This window comes from Haematobia irritans, chromosome 5 (genome assembly GCF_050003625.1).
Source record: "Haematobia irritans isolate KBUSLIRL chromosome 5, ASM5000362v1, whole genome shotgun sequence".
NCBI classification, from domain to species: Eukaryota; Metazoa; Arthropoda; class Insecta; order Diptera; family Muscidae; genus Haematobia; species Haematobia irritans.
Window position 1 is genome coordinate 78,392,722 of NC_134401.1, and position 27,871 is coordinate 78,420,592.

The 27,871-nt window shown below is 34.2% G+C and overlaps 1 protein-coding gene across 9 annotated transcripts in view; it reads left to right on the plus strand.

Moving 5' to 3' along the window:
• Positions 1–27,871, plus strand: part of ZnT41F (Zinc transporter 41F) — an 89,454-nt gene that overhangs the window by 42,101 nt on the left and 19,482 nt on the right. For all 9 annotated transcript variants that reach the window (XM_075310240.1, XM_075310242.1, XM_075310237.1 and 6 more), the window contains 2 exons: positions 4,347–4,509; positions 12,572–12,725. In XM_075310240.1, coding sequence (XP_075166355.1) covers positions 4,347–4,509; positions 12,572–12,725 — 317 coding nt within the window. The remainder of the gene's footprint in view (positions 1–4,346; positions 4,510–12,571; positions 12,726–27,871) is intronic.

The following is a 27,871-nucleotide window of genomic DNA, read 5'->3' on the forward strand; positions in this document are numbered from 1 at the left end:
ATCATCAAAAAAATTCGTTTGTTACAAAATTTTTATTTTTTCAATAAAAAAGGTTATTTTTGAAACAACAACACAGTCCATTTCGTTTATATCAAACACTGTTCTTTTCTGACTTTAGGTCTTTAATAAGACACATTTTACAGTTCAAAATTTAATATACTACAATGTAATGTTGAAAATTTTTTCGGAATCTTCCGAACATATCTGGAATATATGTAAAAAAAAAAAAAAAAAAAACAAAAAAAAACTTTGCTCGAAGCAGGGATCGAACCCACGATCCTTGGCATGCAAGTCGGACGTAGCAACCACTGCTCCACGGTGCCAAACTAAACATTTGTTTCTGTTAAATAAACTTTGTTTATTCGGTTCGTGGGCGCCGCAAGCTATGCTATATAAATATAACTTATATGGATATTTATCCTTCCTTACAGCGAAAAGCAAATGAGAAACGAACTTTGTTTGTCTAAAATTTCGTTTGGGAGAAAAGATTTTTTTTTGCGTGTAGAGAATCAAAAAGTCGACTATTTGAATGTGATTAGTATGTCGTTTTCGACTTATCCCAATTTTATAAGGTTGGTAGAGAGCTGACTTTTGTCGATGAAATTGGAAGAGTAAATTTCATCCGCTCCGATTGACATTTGGTACGTGGTGTCTGTTATGCCCTCTAATAACACAGCCAAAGTGTGTCTATAATTATATATAGTCCCCATATTAATCGATCCCCAAGATTTAGCTTCGGAAGCTTTATGCACTGAAAGAAAGCATGCCCTGTCCAAAAGATTTTATCTTTACCCTTACGGTTCTGGTATTGATTCCGAGCCATACACCACCTTCAAAAACATCACTTCTGTAAAATATACTCTCAAACACATTCTACTTCAAGCATATATATTTTCAGGACTGGTCAAAACAAATTATTGTTTATATTGTTCAAACATATTACATTTAACCTTAGGCATACACTGGTTGAAAAAAAAATTTTTAATGAAAATAAAATGCATGTCAACGATAAATCTCTTTAGTATAGTGTTGAAATACATCTCCTAGATTTTTCTTAGTAGTTAAACTACAAAAAGTCAACAAATTTAAGGACTTTAATTAATTTTGAAAAATTTTTAAGGCCATGATGACTTTAGTCAAACAAAACAAAAAAAATAAAATCATTTTTATATCGAATATCATAACTATAAGGACAAAACGACTTCATTGAAAAGTGTATCGACTTTTATTTACATATATAAAAGTCGATAAACTTTTCAATGAAAAGCGCATTTTGCTGATATATATCAGAGAAATGCACCTTTTATACCAAGCAAAATTCGCAATCGTATTTTCAGGACAAGAAATCTTTAATCTCACGACAATATTTCCCGTAGAAATTTGGGCCTCTAATTACCATGCGAAAATTGGTTCATATCGGTTCATATATATGTGCTTCCTGCAAAATATGTCAACTGACCTCTTTGGCAAGTAAATCTGATCATTTCGTTTGTTCAATAACTGATCAATTTGGACTGGCTTCTCATCGGAGAAATGCAAATTCGGTAACTGGCCATTTCCGTGTAAGCGAAGCAACTCTTTTGGTTAGTTCTCGCGATATGTTAATCTCACGAGAAAGTTTTCTAACACTGCGGCGTGGATTTCGATCAAATCTGGCCTTCTCATTTCGGTTAATTTCTGGTGATGTTACTGTTTTTACGTCCACCTTTTGGACGCGATGCAAGGCTGTCAATATCACGGTAACGAGCAATGTTACGAGAAAAACAAGTATATACGGCCGTAAGTTCGGCCAGCCCGAAGCTTATGTACCCTCCATCATGGATTGCGTAGAAACTTCTTCTAAACACTGCCATCCACAATCGATTTACTTAAGTTGCGGCAACGCTTGCCGATGGCAAGGTATCTTAAAACCTCCTAACACCACCTTCTAAATTGTATGTAAGTCCATACGTCCATATTAAATCAAAAAAGATCGATGCAATACGTATATAATTCAGTTTGACAAAGTAGACATAAAATTTTGACAAAATTTTCTACAGAAATAAAATTTTAACAAAATCTTCTATAGAAATAAAATGTTCACAAAATTTTCTATAGAAATAAACTTTTGACAAAATTTTCTATAGAAATAAAATCTTGGTAGATTATTTTTGGCTCGAGTGCCAACCATGATTATGAACCGAATAAAATTTAAACAAAATTTTCTATAGAAATAAAATTTTGACAATGATGAAAATTTTATTATGAACCGAATAAAATTTTAACAAAATTTTCTCTAGAAATAAAATTTTGACAAAATTTTCTATAGAAATAAAATTTTGACAAAATTTTCTATAGAAATAAAATTTTGGTAGACTATTTTTGGCTCTAGTGGCAACCATGATTATGAACCGATATGGACCAATTATTGTGTGAATGGACCAATTTTGGTATGGTTGTTAGCGACCATATACTAACACCACGTTCCTAATTTGAACCGGATCGGATGAATTTTGCTCCTCCAAGAGGCTCCGGAGGTCAAATCTGGAGAACGTTTTATATGGGGGATATATATAATTATGGACCGATATGGACCAATTCTGGCACGCTTGTTAAATATCATATACTAACACCATGTTCCAAATTACAACCGGATTGGATGAAATTTGCTTCTCTTGGAGACTTCGCAAGCCAAATCTGGGGATCGGATTATATGGGGGCTATATATAATTATGAACCGATGTGGACCAATTTTTGCATGGTTGTTAGAGACCATATACCAATATCATGTACCAAATTTCAGGCGGATCGGATGAAATTTGCTTCTCTTTGAGGCTCCGGATCCCAAATCTGGGGATCGGTTTATATGGGGGCTATATATAATTATGAACCGATGTGGACCAATTGTTGCATGATTGTTAGAGACCATATACCAACACCATGTACCAAATTTCAGCCGGATCGGATGAAATATGCTTCTCTTAGAGGCTCCGTAAGCCAAATCGGGGGATCGGTTTATATGGGGGCTATATATAATTATGGACCGATGTGGACCAATTTTTGCATGGTTGTTAGAGACCATATACTAACACCATGTACCAAATTTCAGCCGGATCGGATGAAATATGCTTCTGTTAGAGGCTCCACAAGCCAAATCTGAGGGTCCCTTTATATGGGGGCTATACGTAAAAGTGGACCGATATGGCCCATTTTCAATACCATCCGACCTACATCGATAACAACTACTTGTGCCAAGTTTCAAGTCGATAGCTTGTTTCGTTCGGAAGTTAGCGTGATTTCAACAGACGGACGGACGGACGGACATGCTTAGATCGACTCAGAATTTCACCACGACCCAGAATATATATACTTTATGGGGTCTTAAAGCAATATTTCGATGTGTTACAAACGGAATGACAAAGTTAATATACCCCCATCCTATGATGGAGGGTATAAAAATATTTATTCACATATAACTGCCCGAGGGCTCTAACTTGAGTTTTTCCAGTCAAATATAAAGCAATCACACCACCAAGCAGTACATAAAAATGCTAATAAATATAAGTTTCTAAACAATAAAATGAACTGCCACTGTAATACATCTCTCAACAATCAGAAATTGAAAACAACTTGAAGTTGGTGACAATACATATCAGCCACATTGTATAGCTATCCTAACGTATCTGCCACAATTGTACCGACACTATGAGTAAAGCTCTCATTAAGATAAATTTGAAACAACAATGCAACACTAAATGAAGTGAGTCAGGCAATTCGTTAGTTAAATTTCGCGAGCATATTTCAGTAGGACAGCACACTTCCCGTTACATTGAGCAATATTTCCAGTATAATTCCATAAATGTGCTTGATTGATAATTTTGTAGTCCCGATCTGAATCCCATAGAGAAACTATAGTAAATTATAAAATTACAGATAGACCTGTTGAAGAAAATGAATCACAAGCATTTGTATGCCAAAACCTAAAAGAATCAAGAAATCGATCTCAAGTGCCGTTTGTGAAAACTTTCCAACAAGTAAATAAAGTAAACAAATTTTTCAAACTCCACCTTATATTGCTTCACTGTTCCATTTGTAGAGTTTTAGGGGCTAAACAAGAATGTTGATAACGTTACCCACAACCATCACCTCCACCACCATCTATATTCCGACATTCCGGTACCAACATGCATTCATAGCCATTAGATGTTCATAGATCCACTCATGTTTATTGTTTTCGTTCTCAACAACATTTTCTTTTTCAATGTTTTCGGTTCGGTTGTTACCTCTTTTCATTTTGTTTTTGTTTTTTTCTCTCCTAACATGAATGTCGGGTACCTGGCTGCTGTTCCTGCTACTACTCCATGAAGATTGTTGAATTCCTGGGTGGCTACATAGCCGGAAGCTTAGCCATTATGACGGATGCCGCACATTTAGCATCAGATTGCATTAGTTTCGTTATTGGTCTGGTAGCCATCTGTTTGGGCAGTAGACCGCCGGATGCAAAAATGTCATTTGGATATAAACGTGTGGGTATGTATAGTCTCTCAATCCAACTAACAAGCAATCTCATACCTACTAACCCATTGATGTGAACACCACTTGAATGGAGCCATTACCCATTACTTAATTTTAAGTGGATTTTAGTAAATGTCTTACCATAGACAAGAGAAAATATTGCACATATCTGTGTTTCCTGATACACAGATCAGATGCGACACACAGAATATATCCTGCAAAGAGGCGGTCGCCGCCGGAATTATAAAACGTCGAACGAAATTGCGGTATTTGCTAAATGCACGTCTTCTACAAAAAGGTCAATACTATGGAGTTCGGAGTTGAAATAATTTTATTTTTTAAATGATTACAAAAACTTGACGAAAAAACTGGATGAAAAAAGCGTACGCATGAAATGAGTAAAATGATCTGCTTTGAAATTAATCATTTTAATAAAATAACCGCGAAAAGTGAATATAGTACCGGCTTTATAACAAAAAAAACAAAATGATTAATCTCCGAGTATACAAATTTGAAAGTTCTTCCCAAGTCATTACTACCAAGAATGCGTCTACTTTACACTTCACAAGAAGTTGTTTTAAGGTGATACATAAGATCCATTCGTTTTACACTATCTAAAGGTATGGTCACACTAGTAAAATATTTGACCAAAATGATTGTCAAACTATTTTCCGGGAACTATTTGGATATCGGTTTTTGAAAATAATCCTACCACGAGGTTTTATATTCAATATGTGCTAAAAATGTTCGCTGATTTGACTGTGGAGGCGAATTATTTTTTTTATTTCTGGCAAATATATGCCCAGTGTGACTATACCGTAAGCAATAAATAGTACAACTAACAAGTATATACGGCCATCAATTCGGCCGGCCGCATCTTAAATAACCCCCCACCACACGGAAAAAACATGCCCGATTCCAAAGATTTTGTTTTTATACTTATGATTTTGGTATTGATTCCGAATTAAAGAATTGGAGAATTGAAGTAAGGATACATTTAAGACACATTTGAGTTTTAAGTACTTGATTCTAGGAAACAAATTTGGATATATTCGTTTTTTCTGTTTTTTTTTTCTTCATGTGTTCTGAAAGTTCTTTAAAAACGTTTTAACGAAATCTTGAATTTCCAATTTCAGACTTGATTTTAAGTAGAAATTATGCTATGTTTCAAGTCAAAATCGTCATGAAGCTAAAGTGTTGCAAAGCATCTCCCATTTTTAATGCTTTTTAGCTTTATGTCGAATAAAAAAGACAACATATTTATGGATAATTTACATCTTTATATCGGAGAAATGTGCACTGTTAGAAAAATATGTTTTTCATATGTTCCGATATAAACAAAATGTGTTTCGGGCACAATTTTTAAATACAATATATTTAAGTGCAAACATGTAATGTTCCTAAACTAACACTAAATGTTTGGGACACATATGTTAATATGTTAGAATATATTATGTTTGGGGCATGAATGTTTTATAAAAATAATATGTTTACATTCAACATATATAAATTTACAAATTTCGAATAAACATATATATGTTGTGATATTTTATTCAGAAAGCGACAGAGAGAGAGAGAGTATAGAGAAAGAAATAGAGATGGAAACCGGGAGGGTTGACGAAAGATATCAACATAACACAGCGAGGGAATGAAAAGAGAGCAATTTCTGTAAAACCGCTTATATGTTGTTTCGGAAAACTGTTTTATGATAAGGCCAAAAATTTGATATGCTTAAGTCTAATTATTATTTAATTTGAATATTAGAATGAGTATTCGGAGTAAAGGGAATAGACATTCGGAACCAAGAGAATAGACATTTGAAGAAAAAACAGCGTGTTTTTTCGTCTTGAGAGCAGCATTTTATGTATGTGTGGACATGTGTTTATCATTTTGGCATTATGGGCACAATTTTTTTCTTGGTTCGTTAAAAGAAATCGGAACGTATGCTAACCACTGCTCCACGTGGCCAACAAATGTATATTTCTGTTAAATAATGTTATGTTTACATGGGCTCGTGGGCGCTGCAAACTATGCTATATAAATGTAACTTATAACGATAATTGTCTATTGGTGACTATAACAGCTACGTAGCCCAGTGGTAGTGTGTTGGCTTACAAATTGCATTGTTCCCGGTTCGATTCTCCGTCCAGGCGAAAGGTAAAATTTAAAAAAATTATAAAATTGAATAATTTCTTCAACATTATATGTATTACAGAAAAAGGTGCAAAGATCTAAAAATTTCGTGGAAGTGAAAATTATGTGAGGGAATGAGCACAATCTTCTTGGGGAGAAAATTCTTCCAAGCATATAATATTTTTGGGCTCAAAATGCTTCCAAACATATAATATGTTCACATAAAACAAACATAATAATGTTTCGGCAATATCCAATAATATATGTGCTTCCTGCAAAATATGTTTGGAACATATGTTAGAGAAGCGATTTTTTTTTTGAGGGTGTGCCTTCTATGCTAAGCAAAAAAAAAACGCATTCGTATTTTAAGGACAAGAAATCCGCTCACAATATTGTTTTTGAGTGCATGAATCAAATATAATAGTGTCCTAGTCGTAGCGGGTTACTCAAAAATATAAATACTCGTACTTACATACTATATCAACAAGATAGGTTCAAATGGTACGCTTCCGAAGTTAAATTTAAAGATTTTATATATGAGACTCTGGATTTATAGGAGAAATTTTTGTTTGAGTTTTGGAGGAATTTTAATCATGATGAAATTACGCCTTGATTTGAAATCTGGATTCTGCAGATTTTTACCCCCCCATTACACGAATGAGATCTAGAGTTTTTACTGTTCATCCCCTCAATTATAGTACAAACATGTTACATGGTCACCACCCAAAAATAACATTTTGCTCTTAAAACATGTTTGAGGTAATCATAGTCCTTCTCTGGGTGCATATTCGGCTCAGCTGTGTTTGGTCCTAAAATACCTCTAGCTTTCCAATTTCAGGAAAAAACTATGGTCTCGCAAGACCCCAAATCGGGAGGTCGGATTATATGGGGACTTTATGAAAACTGGAACGATATATTCCATCTTCAAACTTGACCTGTCTGAAAACTAAAAATGAACCTGTACCAAATTTTAAGGCGATAGCGCCATTATTGAAGGCTGTAGCGTGATTGCAACAGACAGACAGACATGGCTATATCGACTTAGAATTTTCCCTGATTAACAATATAGAAACTTTATATAGTCGGAAGTCGGTGTGTTACAAACGGTATGACGTACCGCCATCACCATTCTATAGTGGTGGGTATAAAAACCTGTAAATTAAAAAAAAAATTGTAAAGTGTATTATTTTGTCAAATGAAATCTGAAATAGTGAAATAGAATGACATATTATTATGAATTATTTTTTGTTTGCGTATTGGCCTGGCTAATCCCATAATCTCAAGACACTACACGTTTCAAGTCGATTGAGGTGATATTAATAAATAGAAGAAGACTATACAGACAAAGGACTATTTAGAGTGTTTCGAGGATTGGAATAAACTTTATCATATGTATGTTATGTGCATTTTATTGGGAGGGGATTACATTCAAGTGGTTGAAATTGATTTACAACCGATAGAGATTTCATTTTGCAAGTAAATTTGCATTACGCTTTGCTCACATTAGTATGTTAGACTATATAATAGTAAACGAATCTCATCTTGACTATACAACTAAAACCAATTTCACAATAATTTTTAAGGGGCGAAGGGATCGGTATGTTAATTTTGTTTGTTATTTATTTTAGACACATAAATAAATTTCAACCATCCTGTTTCCATGTGAACAATGGGCACGGCACGTTCAATGTTTATTTAAAAATTTATATATTAGATGTGAAAAACTTATTGTACACTGTAAATGGTTGCTATAATTGTTAATTTCTCCCAGCAAAGATAATTTTACATTTTCAATTTTTAAAGTTAAAGTGTTACATTTCCAATTAAAGCCATTTCAAGCCAAATGCAAACTTTTTCACATCCAATGAATCCTGTTTAAAATCTTTCCAAATGGATCTTTTTAGATCAATAATTTCGTGATTGAAAACAAAAATATTTTTTTGTGTGTACGCCAGAATGCAACATTAAACGCAAATTGATTTAATGATTAAACTAAAAAAAAACACCCAGCAAAAACTCTCATTACCCGGTAATCCTGTAGGTAAGCCTATTTAAAAATTAATAACCACTTATTAATTGGCATCGCTTCGGATTACATTTACATACGCATGTCCTAGAAGGAAAGTACTTCTCCCCTGGCATACTATCGGCGATAAAATAAGTAGTGCATTTAAAGCATATAATCACCTAATATGTAATGTGGCAAAATAGCCACTTATTGTCTCAGGCAACCAAATCTCGAAAATATTGATTTCTATCGCCGATTACAATGGATCAAAATATGGCGAGTGATGCTGTAATAGGAGAACTATTTGAATAGAAACGAATATTGTATAAATAAACAAAAAATCTAATAAATAATCTAAATAAGATTACACGCAAATTAATTTCACACTTAAAATAGAAATAAATGTAGGTTGTTTAAGGGAGTTGGATTGGTGAATTACGTTATAATATATCCAATAGCCAATTCACATAAAGTTTGAAATCTACTAAAAGTGGATTTTAAGTCTCTTTTTTATAAGGCAAATGGCATTTGAAATTTAGTTTAAGCGCATTTTGGAAGTGTAATGTGAATGAGGTATAAGAAAGCATTTATTACAAACATAATATGATAATGTCATTAAACACAATTATTATGAAATATTCTTAACGGAAAATTTTTCAGAATTACCGTTACATTACATATTCTTTTTGATTTTTTATATAAGTGCTCGATTATGTGAATAATTATACCTAATGGTACCATCATTTATTCTATTTTATTAATTCGTTAACTACAACTGCCTAAAAATTTGAGAATAACAATTCGAAAATTACCGAGAAGTATTTTTTTTTGTCATTACAAGTTAGTCATTATAACTCGCCGCAATGTAATGCAACGTGTAATGACAGCTTTACTCCTGGTAATGTCAATTGTAATGAGATGTGGTTACCTAGTTTTTGCTGGGCATATAATATAGCAATATCGTTCATTTAAAACACCATTATTATGAAATACTTGGAAAATCTTCAGAATTACTGTTAGATTATATACTGGTTCTGATTTTTTAAAGTAAATGCACTTAATTATGCAATAATGTTTTCAATTTCATGAAGTCATTGTCCGTCAATTTCATTACATTTAAGAATAATCAGCACATTATACCTTAGTCATTATAACTCATCGCAATGTAATGCAATGTGTAATGAGAGTTCTACTCATGGTAATGCAAATTGTAATGAGTTGTGGTTACCTAGTTTGTGCTGGGTGTGGGTATGTGTCCTACTGTGGCGTCAAAACAAAAATAGAATATATACAATTTTCAAATTCCATTCTATTGTCAATTTTATTGTAATTTTAAAGTTCACATAAGACCCGAATTGAATCTTCTCATATCGCCAGATTTACACTAAAGACTATGGAAATTTACAATAGCCAGCAATGAAATATATGTCTACTTAGGCTTGTGAATATTGGTATATGTCATTTTCTTTTCAATAAATTAATAATACCAATTCCTTAATCTTCATGTCAAATAAGCTCGTATCAAAATTGTTCTTCATATTTTTGTTTTCAATGTTCATGAACGAAGGATGCTCGATTTAGTAGCATATACGCTGAAAAGAAAAGTCACGAAAACATCACCAATTAAAAAGTTGATTGAAACTGAAAACTTTTTCAGTAAATAATAAATGAAAGAATTAACTTTTTAATCAAACTAAATTTTTAATTAAAAATGGTTTGATTATTAAAAAATTATGGACAATTTTGAATCAAATACTAATTGACACAGTCAATTTTTTAAACAAACTAAAACACTAACCCCCATTTTCATGAAGCTCCGTTAGTGCTACGTTAGCTAACGAACTTCTAAATCGTGATATCTACATATCTGTCATTTTGCGTATATATTCCAAATGCCAGTTAGAAACTTAACTGCTGAAAATTTTTCAGTTAAAGTTAACCGGAGAAAATATATTTCCATTTTTCTTTCTGTTAACTGGCAGTTAAAGCCTAACGGAGCTACATGAAAGTGGCCGTAAGTCATTTCAGAAGGTAATTGAAAATATTCACTTAATTAAAGTTACTCAATTAAAAAATTAAGGCGATCAACATCAACTAAAAAATTGATTGACATTTTCCAATGAAATCAATAGCTTTTTATTCATTCTTTTTATGCCCTATTAAAACTGTGATTAATACTATCATTGTCGTGATTGAAGATATTTCAGTTAAAAAATTAATTGAATCAATTAACTTCGTGATTTCATCAGAAAAACAGTTTTTCTGTGTATACTGCAATAACGTAAACGAATGATCATAAACTAGGTTTACCCGTTTACTTTATTGCCACAGACACATGCAGGGTCAATGCTCCACCTACTTTATTGTGATCCAAAAAGCGCAAATAAATTCTTACTGCTGAAATATTTTTTGCTTGGTACGGTAATTAAAATGAAATTCGGTAAAAGTGATTCCACATTTCTGGAGATAAAACTCATAAAATATTAAGGGTGATTTGTTAAGAGCTTGATAACTTTTTTTTTTTTAAAAAAACGCATAAAATTTGCAAAATCTCATCGGTTCTTTATTTGAAACGTTAGATTGGTCCATGACATTTACTTTTTGAAGATAATTTCATTTAAATGTTGACCGCGGCTGCGTCTTAGGTGGTCCATTCGGAAAGTCCAATTTTGGGCAACTTTTTCGAGCATTTCGGCCGGAATAGCCCGAATTTCTTCGGAAATGTTGTCTTCCAAAGCTGGAATAGTTGCTGGCTTATTTCTGTAGACTTTAGACTTGACGTAGCCCCACAAAAAATAGTCTAAAGGCGTCAAATCGCATGATCTTGGTGGCCAACTTACCGGTCCATTTCTTGAGATGAATTGTTCTCCGAAGTTTTCCCTCAAAATGGCCATAGAATCGCGAGCTGTGTGGCATGTAGCGCCATCTTGTTGAAACCACATGTCAACCAAGTTCAGTTCTTCCATTTTTGGCAACAAAAAGTTTGTTAGCATCGAACGATAGCGATCGCCATTCACCGTAACGTTGCGTCCAACAGCATCTTTGAAAAAATACGGTCCAATGATTCCACCAGCGTACAAACCACACCAAACAGTGCATTTTTCGGGATGCATGGGCAGTTCTTGAACGGCTTCTGGTTGCTCTTCACTCCAAATGCGGCAATTTTGCTTATTTACGTAGCCATTCAACCAGAAATGAGCCTCATCGCTGAACAAAATTTGTCGATAAAAAAGCGGATTTTCTGCCAACTTTTCTAGGGCCCATTCACTGAAAATTCGACGTTGTGGCTCGTTAGTAAGTCTATTCATGATGAAATGTCAAAGCATACTGAGCATCTTTCTCTTTGACACCATGTCTGAAATCCCACGTGATCTGTCAAATACTAATGCATGAAAATCCTAACCTCAAAAGAATCACCCTTTATAATATATAAATTCATTTATTTCGATGGTTTTTTTTAATATGAATCACGTGTTGTTTCATTTTCTAGTAATTCTCAACGGTAATGCCGTGGTCCTACTTGTTTTAATATGAAATCATGCACTAAAATGTAAATTGAACCACATTTTACAATACAAAATTTAAATCAAAATTTACGAATGTGTCTGGTTTAAAAAAATTGATTTTGAACTTGATTCTTTAGATTAAATATAACAAGTTTCAAATATACAAAAAGACTTAGGTTGAGGATGAAGTATCCTTGATTTTATGTCGTTGGCTCATAATCAATATCAAAACCGGTAGTTAATGGACCGAATCTTTCGATCTAAGATAAGATATTATTAAAAATTCAATATTATTCCACCCTAATACACTTTTACATATAACATTGATATATGGATGATGGCATTTATGTTTTAGAATTATATTTAAAGTAAGCAGCAATTTCGAAAATTTCTATGTTGAATTCCAAATTATTTTTATTTATCTTTGCAGAGGTTATGGGCGCATTAGCATCCATACTTGGCATTTGGATTCTAACCGCAACTCTGGTGCTGGTAGCCATACAACGTGTCTATGCCAATGACTACGATTTGGATGCAGACACCATGATGGTTATTTCAGGCATTGGAATTTTAATTAATATCGTGTAAGTATGAATGTAATTTCCAAAAAAAAAAAAAATGCAATACTGATTATTTAGGTTGTTAACGGTAAAAAGCACAGTTTTTATTTTTAACATTTAATGTAAACAAATCTGTATAATTTAAGTAAATATTTATTACGTCATAATTCAATCGTTTTCATGTTTCCAAAATAAATAAATAATACTCATAGTCTACGTCACATTATAAATTTAATGCACAGCCACTCAAAATAATTTTGTAGACGTTTTACCAAATGGCTTTATAGTTTAACAGTGTAAAAATGGTAACACATTTTCCTTGTCCAAAAGTCAGTAAACTGTTCAACGAAGTCGTTTTGCCATTATAGTAAGTTTTTTTGAAGAAAAAAAGCTAAAAGCCTTCAAAAGTAGGATACGTCTTTCAACAAAAAAAATGTACACCCAGAAAAAAGTATCTTCGAAACTAAAGGAAAAAATGTTCATCAATTTTATTTCCATTCAGTTAAATTTTTGTGTGAAATAATAAAATTTACTTGATTCAGTAGAAAAAATCCTAAACTGAAAGCAGTTAGGAATAGTTCATTAACTAGAATAAGGCATGGCATTTTACTAATACTGTTTTCTTCGCTGGGTATAAGAATTTACTACTGAAAAAGAAAATTTTATTCACTGATAACAAAGCATTCGTTAAAAATAAACAAAAACCGAACTAAAACCAAGTTTCCTCAAATTTAGTAAGATTTCTTATAAAATGATATTTCTGACTTCCCTTATTGCACGCTCACAAAAAATCGCTTCTGTAACATATACTCCCAAACATATTTTGCTTCAAGCATATACATTTTTGGGTATTGCCCAAACATTTATATGTTTGATCTCTTCCAATATATAATATGTTTGAAAGCATATTGGTCTAAACAATATATGTTTGGGTAGTCTAAGTTCCAAACATTTTGTATTTTTGCATCCAAATTCAATAATGTTGTCTTCCAAAAAACAATATGTTATTATGTGAAAATATAATATGTTTGGAAGCATTTTGCACCCAAAAATATTATATGCTTAAAAAAAATTCTCCCAAACAATATTGTGCTCAAAATTTTATTTATTTATTTACAATCATAATGAATTATGAAAATAAACAGGTAATATAGGTGCTAACAACATAGGTTTTCGACCTGAACGCTCAAAATTTTGTTTCTGCCCAATTGTATATTCCCCCACATCTTTCTCACTTCCACGAGATTTTTTAGTTCTTAGCACCTTTTTCTGTAATACAAACATTGTAGAAGAAATTATTCAATTGTATGATTTTTTTATTTTAATTTTACCTTTTGCCGGACGGGGATTCGAACAGCGGACCACACAGTTTGTAAGGATCAAAGAAGTAGCTGATCAATTGCCCAAGGAAAAATAAAATGTTAATTTTGTAATAACAAGCAACAACCACCAACTTAATTCAATATCGCTCCCTGTTAAATAGCGCTCCAAGCTACTAAACACATATATGTTTATAGGCTATTTCTAAATTAATATATGTCTGCATCCAAGCATATTATATTTACAAACATTTTATGTCCCAAACATAATATGTTCTAACATATTAACATATATGTCCCAAACATGTTATGCTAGTTTATGAACATTATATGCTTGCACTCAAAAATATTGTGTTTAAAAATTTGTGTTCCAAACATATAATGTTTATAGCCAAACATATGAAAAACAGTCTTTTTCATCCGTGTGTAGAAAGCTTATCATACATACGAATAACACTTGGCATAGAAAAATATTTTAGTTCATTCGTACTAAGAAGTATTCAATCCTTTCAAAACTTAAGGAAACACACTTGTTAGAATATAGGAAAATTTCCTACATTTCTTTTATCTACCTGTAATCGATACCTGTGATCGATGTAATCGATGTGTTTGCGCGTGGGTTGTTTTTTAGTTGGAATTGCGTTGTTATCGTATACGGAGAGATTGTTAAAAACTAATATTGTAAAATAATATAATAAAAAACAAATAAAATATATAAAATATTTGTTATTTTAAATTAGTGAGAAAAATGTCACACCCAGAAAAAGTGACCCCTTCTTTAAGTTAAAATGAACTCATTGTGAAGAAATTGGAACTTCGTATAGCGCCAAAGACATTTTTATTTGTTTGAACGATGTGATTTTCGTAGAAATTAGGAATAATGCATTCCATATATTAGTTAACATTTTCCTATATTTATATACCACTATACTACAGAATGAAAAAATTTAACTAATTTGAATTCATATATGGAATGATTTTATTGAAATTTTTTCATTCATTTCGACAAATCTTACACATTTGTGGTAAAACTTTTACTTCATAATTAGAACTGCTTACCTTCGTTTTTAAATACAATTGTATTTATTTCTATAAGCAATTTTATCTTCAATAAAAGACATGTTTTATTAATATATTGAATATATTTATTAAGAATCAACAGCATCGAATCTCTTTGAAATATTAGTTTATTATTCCACTATTTCCAATTTCCGTGTGATATTATCAACTGTAAAACGCACTTTTTCTTCTTCTTGTACTTTTCACTTTTAATAAGTTGCTGCCTAACGATTTTGTCCTCCTTTTACAATTTCAATACCTACAAATATAAAAAATCATAAAACATTTTTGTTGCAAAAGGTTAGCGTCACTGAATATTACCTGATAATTGAAGATTCCAAAATGAAGACAAATGAAAGGGTTGTTATTCTGCTGGTGTTTTCTTTCTTTATACACTATCACGAACATTGATAGATTTATTTAAAAAAACGAAAATTTTTCTCACTAATTTAAAATAACAAATATTTTATATATTTTATTTGTTATTTATTATATTATTTTACCATATTATTTTTTAACAATCTCTCCGAAACAACGCGATTCCAACTAAAAAAACAGCCGACGCGCAAACACATCGATTACGATGACAGGTAATTGTTCTTCAACCGTCGAACTGAACGGACGTGTTTTTTTAATAGCGGAATATTTCATCGTAATAAGTACTTATTACGAATTTCACGTGTGGTGGAAATAATAAACCACCATGCAGCGAAATTCAAAGCCATCCACTGGGTTGCTAACTTCAGGGCCCAGTGGACGGGTAACGACTGAAGTTATAAATTTGGGCATCGACCAAGAGTCAGGCCCAATTAGTCGACCTGTAGACGGGTCGACTGGCGGTGACACTTTGGCAAGTCGAACCTTTTCTAAGGTGACGACATCAAAAGGAGGCAATCCCTCTCGAAAGAGATTCAAGGTACGAAGAAATGCTTTGTTTATCCTAAAGAAATTAGGATCAGTCGACCCAAGCACGTTGTCGGCTAAGCAAAGCGATTCCTTAAAATGGGCTCAAGGAATTCTTGAAGCTGGAAAAAGGGAACGATCACCGGATGAGCTGCCATCCTCTAAACGGGATCAAAGATCGTTTGCCTCAGTTGCAAAAGACAGCCTTGTGATGGCTATTATTAATAAAGGAGCATTGGACGGTATGATTCCAAGGCAAAAATGGGGGGAAATTGAGAACGCGATGTCTGGTGTCTACTCAGAGGTGCGAAAAAAGTTTCCCGGACCAAGTCCTCGACGGCAAGATGCTGGATGGTATCAAGGACGATATAAGTTAATAGCTTTTGCAGACCAGAGGTCTATGGATTGCTTTAAAGCTGCATTGATGCTAATTGGTGAAGTTTGGGAAGGAGCCGCTTTGGAGTTAGTCGATAAAAAAGACATACCGGCTAAACCTAGAGCACATGCATGGATACCGGCAAACCCTCCTGATCCTGAGTCAATACTAGAGAGACTAAAAGAATGTAACCCAGATCTTCCAACCGCCGATTGGAAGGTTGGTCGTTTGGATGAGGTGGATGGACCAAGACGACATGCGGTGTTTATATTAAACATAGAGTCGCTGCCACATCTAGCCCAGACCCAAGGACGCGTAAGTTATGGCTTTCATGATATCCATATGAAGGTATACAAAAGCGATCAGCCAAAGGATTCCGAAACGGACAAGCCTCCGGTAGAGTCAGCAGTGGAAAAATCTCCTAGCGAAGGAGACATAAAACCTGCAGACTATGGCGAAAATCATATGCGGGAAGTTTCTACAGGCTCAAGCCTCACCAAAACTGAACCGCGGATTGTTGCGAGAGTCACCGAGATCTGTGAAGAGGAAGCCCTTGATGACTCAATTGAAGCGGCTGATGGGACGGTGGTTGAAAATTTGGATGGTTCTACGGTTCCTCCAGATAAATCTTCACCATTGTAAGGCCGCTTGTGCTGCCTTAAAAGTTCTCCTGATGAAAGGAGACATAGATATAGTTCTTATTCAAGAACCACACATATATAAGAACAAGATCTGTGAATTAAGCACTCCGGGTTTCAAACTTTTGCATAATACCGGTACCGATATAAATCGAGCATGTATAATTGCTAAAAACGAACTAAACTTGTTTCTGCTTCCTTCATTGAGCAATGCAGACACTGTCGTAGCCAGTCTAGAGATATCCACATGCAAATATTGGGTATCTTCGGTCTACATGGGACATGATAGGTAGATGCCACCCTGTGCCGTTAAGACCTTAGTTGAGGAGTCACTAAAAACAAAGACAAAACTCATTATGGGATGCGATGCAAATGCACATCATAGTATTTGGGGAAGTAGTGATACTAATGCAAGGGGAGAGTCGCTAATAGAGTTTATTTTGCGTACTAACCTGGTAGTTTGCAATAAGGGAGATGCACCAACCTTCGTCACCAGGAACAGACAAGAGGTTTTGGACGTAACGTTGACCTCTCCGGAACTGAATGATAAGATATCTGAGTGGCAAGTTTTGAGGGAACATAGCTTCTCAGATCATCGCTACATCAGTTTCAGATTGGCTGTTCGTACTTCAAAGACCATATTTCCGCCAAATGTTAGGAAAGCTGATTGGAATAGGTATAGGGAATCGTTCAATTCGATGATACCGGAAATGCCGGAGACAAATATGGGCACTGTGCAAGATATCGAACACGCAGTGGAGCGGATTACTAAGGCCTTCAACATTTCACTGAAAGCTGCTTGCCCTAGAGGAAAGCCAAGGGGAAAAAATCGGCCGCCATGGTGGACTACGGAGTTAAGTAATATGAGGAAATCCTGCAGGAAGCTCTTTAACAAAGCAAAGTCCACAAGAGCTCCGGAGGATTGGGACACTTACAAGATGAATCTGAGAGAATATAAACGAGAACTGAGAAGGTCTCAACAAAACTCTTGGGATGATTACTGTAGCAGTATTGAGAATACGTCAGAGGCTTCCAGACTACGGAAGGTACTAGCATCCACTAACACCGCTCCGGGTTTCATTAAAACATCGGAGGGAAATTGGACAACGTCCAGTGAGGAGACGTTGGAGGTACTTTTGGACACACACTTCCCTGGAAATCAGACGGTTGAACCATGTTCCGGCGGTGTAACAGAGGCTCAGCGATCATTTCCTATCGAGGAAATTGTGTCGGAATCTAGAATAAAATGGGCTTTAAATAGCTTTGGACCATTCAAATCCCCCGGACCTGATGGAATTACTCCGGCGGAGTTACAGGCAGTGGCTGAAAGAGTTATCCCCTGGTTGACGGTGATATATAAACGATGTGTAAACTTAGCATATATTCCAGAAAAGTGGAGGGAAACAAAAGTCGTCTTCATACCTAAAGCAGGAAAAGCCTCTCACTCGAGTGCGAAGGATTTCCGACCAATCAGCTTATCCTCATTCCTACTTAAGACCCTGGAGAGGATGATAGACATGTATCTTAGAACTAGCGTGGATTCAAGTTTGCTCTCGAAACGACAGCATGCATACTCGAAGGGCAGGTCTACTGAGACCGCATTGCATGAACTAGTCAGCTTTATTGAAAGCTCACTATCTGTCAAAGAATACACAATCGTGGCGTTTCTAGACATCGAAGGGGCGTTCAATAATGTCCATCCGAGCTCGATATTAAATGGACTGACAACTCTGAATGTTGATCCAGGTATACTTAGGCTGTTAGACGAACTTCTAATAAAGAGACGTATTTCAGCCACACTAGGGCAAGCAAACATACAAAGGTATGTGAACAGAGGCACTCCCCAAGGAGGAGTTCTATCACCTCTTCTTTGGAATGTTGCTATAAACAACCTTCTGGTTTCCCTAGAAAAAGAAAGGATAAAAGTGGTGGCATACGCAGATGATGTGGCGCTAGCAGTCAGGGGAAAATTCCCATCCACAATCAGAGATATTATACAGAGAGCTCTCCGGATGACTGAGAAATGGGCGAAAGATAATGGTCTTGGTGTAAATCCAGCAAAGACAGAACTAGTCATGTACTGCAAAGATCGTAAAACTCCCACGGTTAGGCCCATTTCCTTAGGGGGTACTCAAATTCCCTTTGGTGAGTGTGCAAAATACTTGGCGTTATTTTGGACAGGAAGCTGAATTTTAGGCTTAATATTGAAGAGAGGGCGAGAAAAGCCACGGTAGCTTTGTACTCGTGCAAAAAGGCAATAGGGAAAAAGTGGGGACTAAAACCAAAAATTGTGCATTGGCTATACACTGCAGTAGTTAGACCTATAATGCTATATGGTGTTGTAGTCTGGTGGCCGGCACTTCAGAAACCGACTTGTTTAGATAAAGTTCAGCGTATGGCGAGCTTATGTATCTCAGGCGCATTTAGTAAGACAGGAACAGACTCCCTTAATGTCATGCTACATCTATTGCCTTTAGACATTTTGGCCAAACAGTCAGCTGCAACAACGGCTGTGCGGTTGCGCGAGCTATCGCTGTGGTCGGAAAAAATGTACGGTCATAGTTCGGTCCTCAAAATAATGCCAGATGTGCCTAACGTAGTGGATTATACCCTGGCAAAACCACTTTTCGACAAAAAGTTTGAAACTCTAATTCCCAACAGTGAGGCGTGGTGTACACAGACCCCGGGGAATAAAGGATATATAGATTTCTATACTGATGGCTCCAAATTGAATGGACAAGTGGGGTTCGGAGTATATTCTAAAGATCTGGAAATTCGAATAGCGAAAAGATTACCTAATCACTGTAGTGTTTTTCAGGCAGAAATATTAGCAATAAGAGAGGTGGCGAAGTGGCTGAGAAGTAATGTTCCAACAAATATTGGCATTAATATATACTCAGACAGTCAACCTGCAATAAAATCCTTGGACTCTGTGTTCCTCAACTCGAAAACGGCCATCGACTGCCGCAAATCTCTCAATGAGATGGCTGAGCAGTACAATATTCACCTAATATGGGTGCCTGGCCATAGGAACATACCGGGGAACTGCGAAGCGGATGAGTTGGCAAGGCTAGGGACTACCTTACATATTCCAGGGGAACTGGAATTTGTTGGTATGCCCCTAGCTACCTGCAAGCTCATGCTGCGTGAGAAGGCTGTTAGGATGGCAAATGTTCGATGGGAGAATTGCAAGGGTTGTAACGACACCAAGCAAATATGGCCCCATTTCAACTTAAACCGCACACTAGATATGCTAATGTTCTCGAGACGTCAGATATCACTCCTGATATCTGCTATAACGGGTCGCTGCCTGATAGGCGATTTTGCAAAAACTATTGGCGCGAAGTATAATGACTATTGTATGAGCTGTCATGATGCGGAGGAAAAAGAATCAATTAAACACCTCTTGTGTGAGTGTCCTGCATTTTGTGTAAAGCGCAAGCAACTTTTAGGAGCATATAGCTTCAGATTACTGGCGGATCTGGAAAACGTTAACTTAAGCAGTCTGCTAATGTTTTTGGAACAATCTGGTTGGTTCAACAAAGAAAAATAATCAGGAAGGTTCAGCGGTTAAAACTAGAAGTGCCCATATGTAATAGGTACTTTTAGTTAATGTGGTATCACAATGGACTGAATAGTCTAAGTGAGCCTGAATCTTAATCGGGCTGCCACTTTAACCTAACCTTAACCTAACCTACGATGACAGGTATCGATTACAGGTAGACAATAGAAATTTAGGAAAATTTCCTATATTCTAACAAGTGTGTTTCCTTAAGTTTTGAAAGGATTGCATACTTCTTAGTACGAATGAACTAAAATATTTTTCTATGCCAAGTGTTGTTCGTATGTATGAAAAACTTTCTATTATAAAGGAAGTCGCAATTATCATTTTATAAGAAATTTTACTAATTTTGAGGAAACTTGGTTTTAGTTCGGTTTTTGTTTATTTTTACGAATGCTTTGTTATCGGTGAATACAATTTTCTTTTTCAGTAGTAAATTCTTATACCCAGCGAAGAAAATAGTATGAGTAAAATTCCATGCCGTATTCTAGTTAATGAACTATTCCTAACTGCTTACAGTTTAGGATTTTTTTACTGAAACGAGTAAATTTTATTATTTTTCACAAAAATTTACCTTAATGGAAATAAAATGGATAAACTATATTGATGAAAATTTTTTCCATTAGTTTCGAAGGCACTTTTTTCTGGGTGCAGTTTTTTGAAAATTCGTTTATAAAAAAAGAAAACATCAGCAGAATAACAACCCCTTCATTCGACTTCATTTTGGAATCTTCAATTATGAGGTAATATTCAGTGACGTAACCTTTTGTGAAAAATTGGTTTAGGATTTTTATACCCACCACCATAAAATGGTGACGGGGGTATAATAAGTTTGTCATTCCGTTTGTAACGCATCGAAATATCGATTTCCGACTATATAAAGTATATATATTCTTGATCAGGGAGAAATTCTAAGACGATATAAGCATGTCCGTCTGTCTGTCTGTCTGTCTGTCTGTTGTAATCACGCTACAGCCTTCAATAATGGCGCTATCGTCCCGAAATTTGGCACAGATTAGTTTTTTGTTTGCAGGCAGGTCAAGTTCGAAGATGGGCTATATCGGTCCAAGTTTTGATATAGTCCCCATATAAACCGACCTCCCGATTTGGGGTCTTGGGCCTATAAAAACCGTAGTTTTTATCAGATTTGCCTGAAATTGGAAATCTAGAGGTATTTTCGGACCATGAAGAGGTGTGTTGAAAATGGTCCGTATCGGTCCATGTTTTAGTATAGCCCCCATATAGACCGATCTCCCGATTTTTCTTCTTAGGCGTCTAGAAACAGTATTTTCTATCCGATTTGTCTGAAATTGAAAATCTAGAGGTATTTTAGGACCATAAGGAGGTGTGTCGAAAATCGTTCGTATCGGTCCATGTTTTGATATAGCCCCCATATAGACCGATCTCTTGATTTTGCTTCTTGGGCGTCTAGAAACTATATTTACCATCCGATTTGCCTGAAATTGAAAATCTAGAGGTATTGTGGGACTATAAAGAGGTGTGTCGAAAATGGTCCATATCGGTCCATGTTTTGGTATAGCCCCCATATAGACCGATCTCCCGATTTTGCTTCTTACGCGTCTAGAAACAGTATTTTCTATCCGATTTGTATAAAATTGAAAATCTAAAGGTATTTTGGGACCATAAAGAGGTGTGTCGAAAATGGTCCGCATCGGTCCATGTTTTGATATAGCCCCCCATATAAACCAACCTCCCGATTTGGAGTCTTGGGCCTATAAAAACCGTAGTTTTTATCCAATTTGCCTGAAATTGGAAATATAAATTTATTTGAGAACCATAAAAAGGTGCGCCGAAAATGGTGCTCATCGGTCCATGTTTTGGTATAGCCCCCATATAGACCGATATCCCGATTTTGCTTTTAGGGCTTCTAGAAACTATATTTACCATCCGATTTGCCTGAAATTGGAAATCTAGAGGTATTTGAGGACCATAAAAAGGTGTGCCGAAAATGGTGCTCATCGGTCCATGTTTTGATATAGCCCCCATAGAGACTGATATCCCGATTTTGCTTCTTGGGCTTCTAGAAACTATATTTACCATCCGCTTTGCCTGAAATTCTTGAACTATAATAAACTGTATTTATTACATGATTTGCCTGAAATTCGAAATCTAGAGGTATTTTTAGATTACAAATAAGAGTGCCGAAATTGAGGTATATCGGTCCATATTTTGGTATAACCCCCATATAGACTGATCTCTCGATTTTTACTTCTTGGGCGTCTAGAGACTATATTTTCTTGCCGATTTGTTTGAAATTGAAAATCTGGAGATATTTTAAGATCACAAATATGTGAGTAGCAAATGGTGCCTATCGGTCCATGTTTTGGTATAGCCCCCATATACACCGATCTCCCGGCTTTATTTCTTGGGCTTCTAGAATCCGTAGGTTTTATCCGATTTGCTGGAAATTAGTAATCTATAATAAAATTTTAGACAAACGAAATTTCTTTTTCTTATTAAGTGTTTTCGTTTATTCAACGATTGTCTCTAAAATTTGTGTCAAAAGAAAACTTTGCTTGTCTAAAATTACGTTTCTCAAAAAAGAATACATTTCTTTCAGGGTATAGCAGACGCACTGATCATGAAAATTGCTTCAAACTGAAAGTAAAAGTTCCAGATTTTACTCATTGTATTTAAATAAATGCGGAAAAATCTACAGATTTAAGATTTTAAATCCAGGCGTAATTTCAACATATACACGATATGTTTATATTTTCTCTAATACTCTAACAAAATTGGTTCTCAGTAATAAAGAATTTTATCTGGTCTTCATAGGTAGAATCTTCAAAGTTTGTCTTCGGGCGCTGGCTCGTTTGGGAGAAGATTTGTCATCAAACCCCCTACAATTCTATATATTATCAAGTAACCCACTACGACGAAGAGTTTTCATAGTAAACTATTATACTTGATTCATGGTGGTGGGTATTTAAAATTCGGCCCGGCCGAATTTACTGCTGTATATACTTGTTTTGTTTATATTTGTAGGTATTGAAATTGTAAAAGGTGGACAAAATTGTTAGGCAGCCTAACAAAGCTACTAGAAGAAGAAAAGTTTTAATATTTCAAGGCCAGTCGATGCTGTTGATTCTAAATAAATATATTTAATATATTAATAAAACATGTCTTTTACTGAAGAAAAAATTGCTTACATAAATACATAAAATTGTATTTAAAAAAGAAGGTAAGCAGTTCTAAATTTGAAGTAAAAAGTTTACCACAAATATGTAAGATTTGTCCAAATGAATGAAAAAAAGGTCAACAAAATCATTCCATATAAGAATTCAATTCAGTTAAATTTTTTCATTCTGTAGTATAGTGGTACATAAATATACGAAAATCACATCGTTCAAACAAATAAAAATGTCTTTGGCGCTATGCGAAGTTCAACTTTCTTCACAATGAGTTCATTTTGACTTAAAGAAGGGGTCACTTTTTTCTGGGTGTGTTTTGCTTGAAACATAGCATAATTTGTGGTTAAAGTCGAGTCTAAATTTACAGATTTTAATACTCGTTAATATGTTTTTAAAGGTCTTGTGGTATCAAAGTTAAGAAAAAAAATAATTTTAGTTTGTTTCCTAGTCTCAAGTACGTACAACTGAAATTTAAAAGAGATTTGTCCCTATAGGGAGAATTAAAGTAAGCAGTCTTTTATAAAAGACTGCTTACTTTAATTCTTCGCTTCTCTAGGAATTAATACCAAAATCATTAGTGTAGGCCAGGAAAGGTTCTCTGCAATGAGGTATAAATTATGCCGTGTTTCATCTCCTAAATTTTAATAGATTTTATTTATTTATTTTTAATCCTACACTGAAAAAAAGCATGCCCGGTTCCAAAGATTTTGTCTTTATTTTAACAATTTTGCCAAAGAAGCGGAGAATACAAGTAAGGATAATTTTAAGACACAATTCTCTTTTAAATTTGGGTTTTGTGTACTTGCTTTTTGAAAGCAAATTTAAAATTTTCATTTTTTTTTCAGTTTTTGTTTTAATATGCTACCAAAGTTCTTTAAAAACAAGTTAACGACAACATTATTTTCCAAATTCAGACTCGACTTCCAGTAGAAATTATGCTATGTTTCAAGTAAAAAACGCCTTTAAAATAAAGTTTTGGAAAACATATCCTATTTTTGAACGATTTTTTGCTTTGCAAAAAGACAACAAATTTAAAGACAATTTCATTAATTTTAAAGAATTTTTCTGAAGTGAAGTTAACCTTACCCCAAAAAAAAATTCTTTCATGTTATGATACCCATTTTTAAGTCAAATCACTTAATTATAAGGACAAAACGACTTCATTGAAAAGTTTATCGACTTTTGGACAAGGAAAACAACTTTAGATCAGTGAAATGCGTCTTCTATGCTAAGCAGGATTTGTATTTTAAGCAGTGTTCGAAATGGCTCCGAAGCTCCGGCTCAGCACTTTTTTAAAAAAAAGGCTGTTCGATTTTTATAGCTCTTGCTCTCGGAGCCCTATGAATAAAGTGCCAAAACGAATGAGCGGCACTGAAAAATAGTTGATATACAAATGAAATGAATGGAGACAGGCAAACATGTTGAGAAGTCTGATTTGATTTTTTAATTGTGTTCGTATACAATTTGTATGTAACCCTCTAAATATTAAAACACGATTGTAAGCCACTATGTATGTTTTTAATTCATTTGTTTTTATTGCAAAAATATAAATAAAACAAAAAACAAAGTAAGTAACAGTAAATAATGTATATTTTATACATTTGCTACTAAAGGCAGCGTCTTAATGCTTCTGTCCAGATATGAAGAATTAAGTATTATTAACAAAATATGTTCCTTCCGAGACCTTCACATATAGGATACAAAATATTTTTCATATTTGGAGAGTCTACACTGAAAAAAATATTGTCGTGAGGTCAAAGATTTCATGTCTCTAAAATACGAATACAAATTTTGCTTAGCATAGAAGACGCATTTCTCTAAAATAAAGTTATTTTCCTTGTCCAAAAGTCGATAAACTTTTCAATGAAGTCGTATTGTCCTTATAATTAAGTGATTTGACTTAAAAATGGGTATCTTAACATGAAAGAAAAAATTTATAGGCTAAGGTCAACTTGACTTTAATAATTCAGAAAAATTCTTTAAATTTAATGAAATTGTCTTTAAATTTGTTGTCTCTTTGCATCTTGACTACAAAGCAAAAAATTGTTCAAATATAGGACATGTTTTTCAAAACTTTATTTTAAAGAAGTTTTTTACTTCAAACATAGTATAATTTCTACTGGAAGTCGAGTCCTAATTTGGAAAATAAAGTTGTCGTTAACTCGTTTTTAAAGGACTTTGATAGCATATGAAAAAAAAAAGCTGAGAAAGCGAAAAATTAAAATTTGCTTCCTGGAAGCAAGTACACAAAACCTACATTTAAAAGAGAATTGTATCTTAAAAGTATCCTTACTTGTATTCTCCGCTTCTTTGGCTCAGAATCAATACCAAATTTTTTAAAGTAAAGACAAAATCTTTGTAACCGGGTATGCTTTTTTTTCAGTGTAGAACATTAAATGGTATTCCATCCAATGAAAGCTCTTAGCAATTTTTCTTTATTTAGCAACTTTTATTTGCTACGTCTTTTTTCCATTCTTTGCTACGTCTTTTTTCCATTCTCATCGAATTTTATTTGATGAATTTGTAAAAGATGCCGCTTTAGATTTGAAAGTTTTAATGATTTCAATGATCGAATACATTGTTTGCAAACAGCTTCGCCAGTCTCTTTATTGGTTTGAAAATATGACAACGGCGAATTATCAATATCAATCAACAACATCGAGAGTCAGTTGTTAAGGACATGAAATCTTTGGCCACACGACAGTATTTTTTCCAGTGTAGCACTATAAGAAATACTTCGTATAATTTAAAGCGCTAGTTGTGGACGTTTGACAGTTTATGTTTGATAAAAATATTAACATAAAACACATTTAATAGTATACAAGAAATTTGGTAAAAAATTCATGAGTATAATTTTTTTATTTCATTTTTAAATACAATTATTAAAGTAAATTTTGGGATTTAAAAGATTCGCTTCAGATTTTTTACCACAAGTTGACCTCCTTTTCTTTTATGTGAAGATACCCATTTTAAAGTCAAAACTCTTTCACTAAAGAGTTTATCTACGTTTGGTCAAGTAACAAAACCTAATACCAGAGAAATGCGACTTCTGCTAAGTTAAGCAAAATTCACATTCGTATTTAACCCTTTCGACCCCGAATTTTTATAGGTATCGCTAATTCTTTTTTTTACTTTTAATCATGTTGCAGTCATTTAACAAGCGTCTAGCCAAAATTTCGGGTCGCCACGCCCATTCGTTTAGGCGGTAGAGAATGTTGCCTGTGGGCAACTTTGGGCAATTGTGACTACAAAATAGTTTGTTTTGTAATGATAGACGTATTACGTTTTATTGGATTTTTGTTAAGTTTTTTGTTATTTTACCGTAAATATATACTTAGACGCGCGTGAGTGGAATTTCAATCACGCTCAAACACATTCACGAAGAAATATTTGTACTCACGCACGCCATGTGGGTACACTGTTAGAAAAATATGTTTTTCATATGTTCCGATATAAACAAAATGTGTTTCGGGCACAATTTTTAAACACAATATATTTAAGTGCAAACATGTAATGTTCCTAAACTAACACTAAATGTTTGGGACACATATGTTAATATGTTAGAATATATTATGTTTGGGGCATGAATGTTTCATAAAAATAATATGTGTGAATGTAAACATATATAAATTTACAAATTTCGAGTAAACATATATATGTTGTGATATTTTATTCAGAGAGCGACAGAGAGAGAGAGAGAGAGAGAGAGTATAGAGAAAGAAATAGAGATGGAAACCGGGAGGGTTGACGAGAGATATCAACATAACACAGCGAGAGAATCAAAAGAGAGCAATTTCTGTGAAACTGCTTGTATGTTGTTTCGGAAAGTCTAAATATTATTTAATTTGAATACTCGTGTAAAGAGAATAGACATTCGGAAGCGGGCAATAAGTTCGAGTTTTGCTAAAAAATTGAAAAAGGTTATTTTCTTTAAAATGAATTATTAAAGAAAAGTAAAAGGCAAAACAGGGTCATTTTAGAACGATAATGCCAACTTAATACCGGCCTTAAGGGTAAAAATGAAATTAAGTACAAAACACGATAAGTTTTAAATGCATTTAAAATGGTGTTAAATGCTAGTAAAAAACTGTTCACGGCTAACTAAATTTATGTGTATATTATAAAATTATTTATGTATGTTTATACTCGACTCCACGTTCT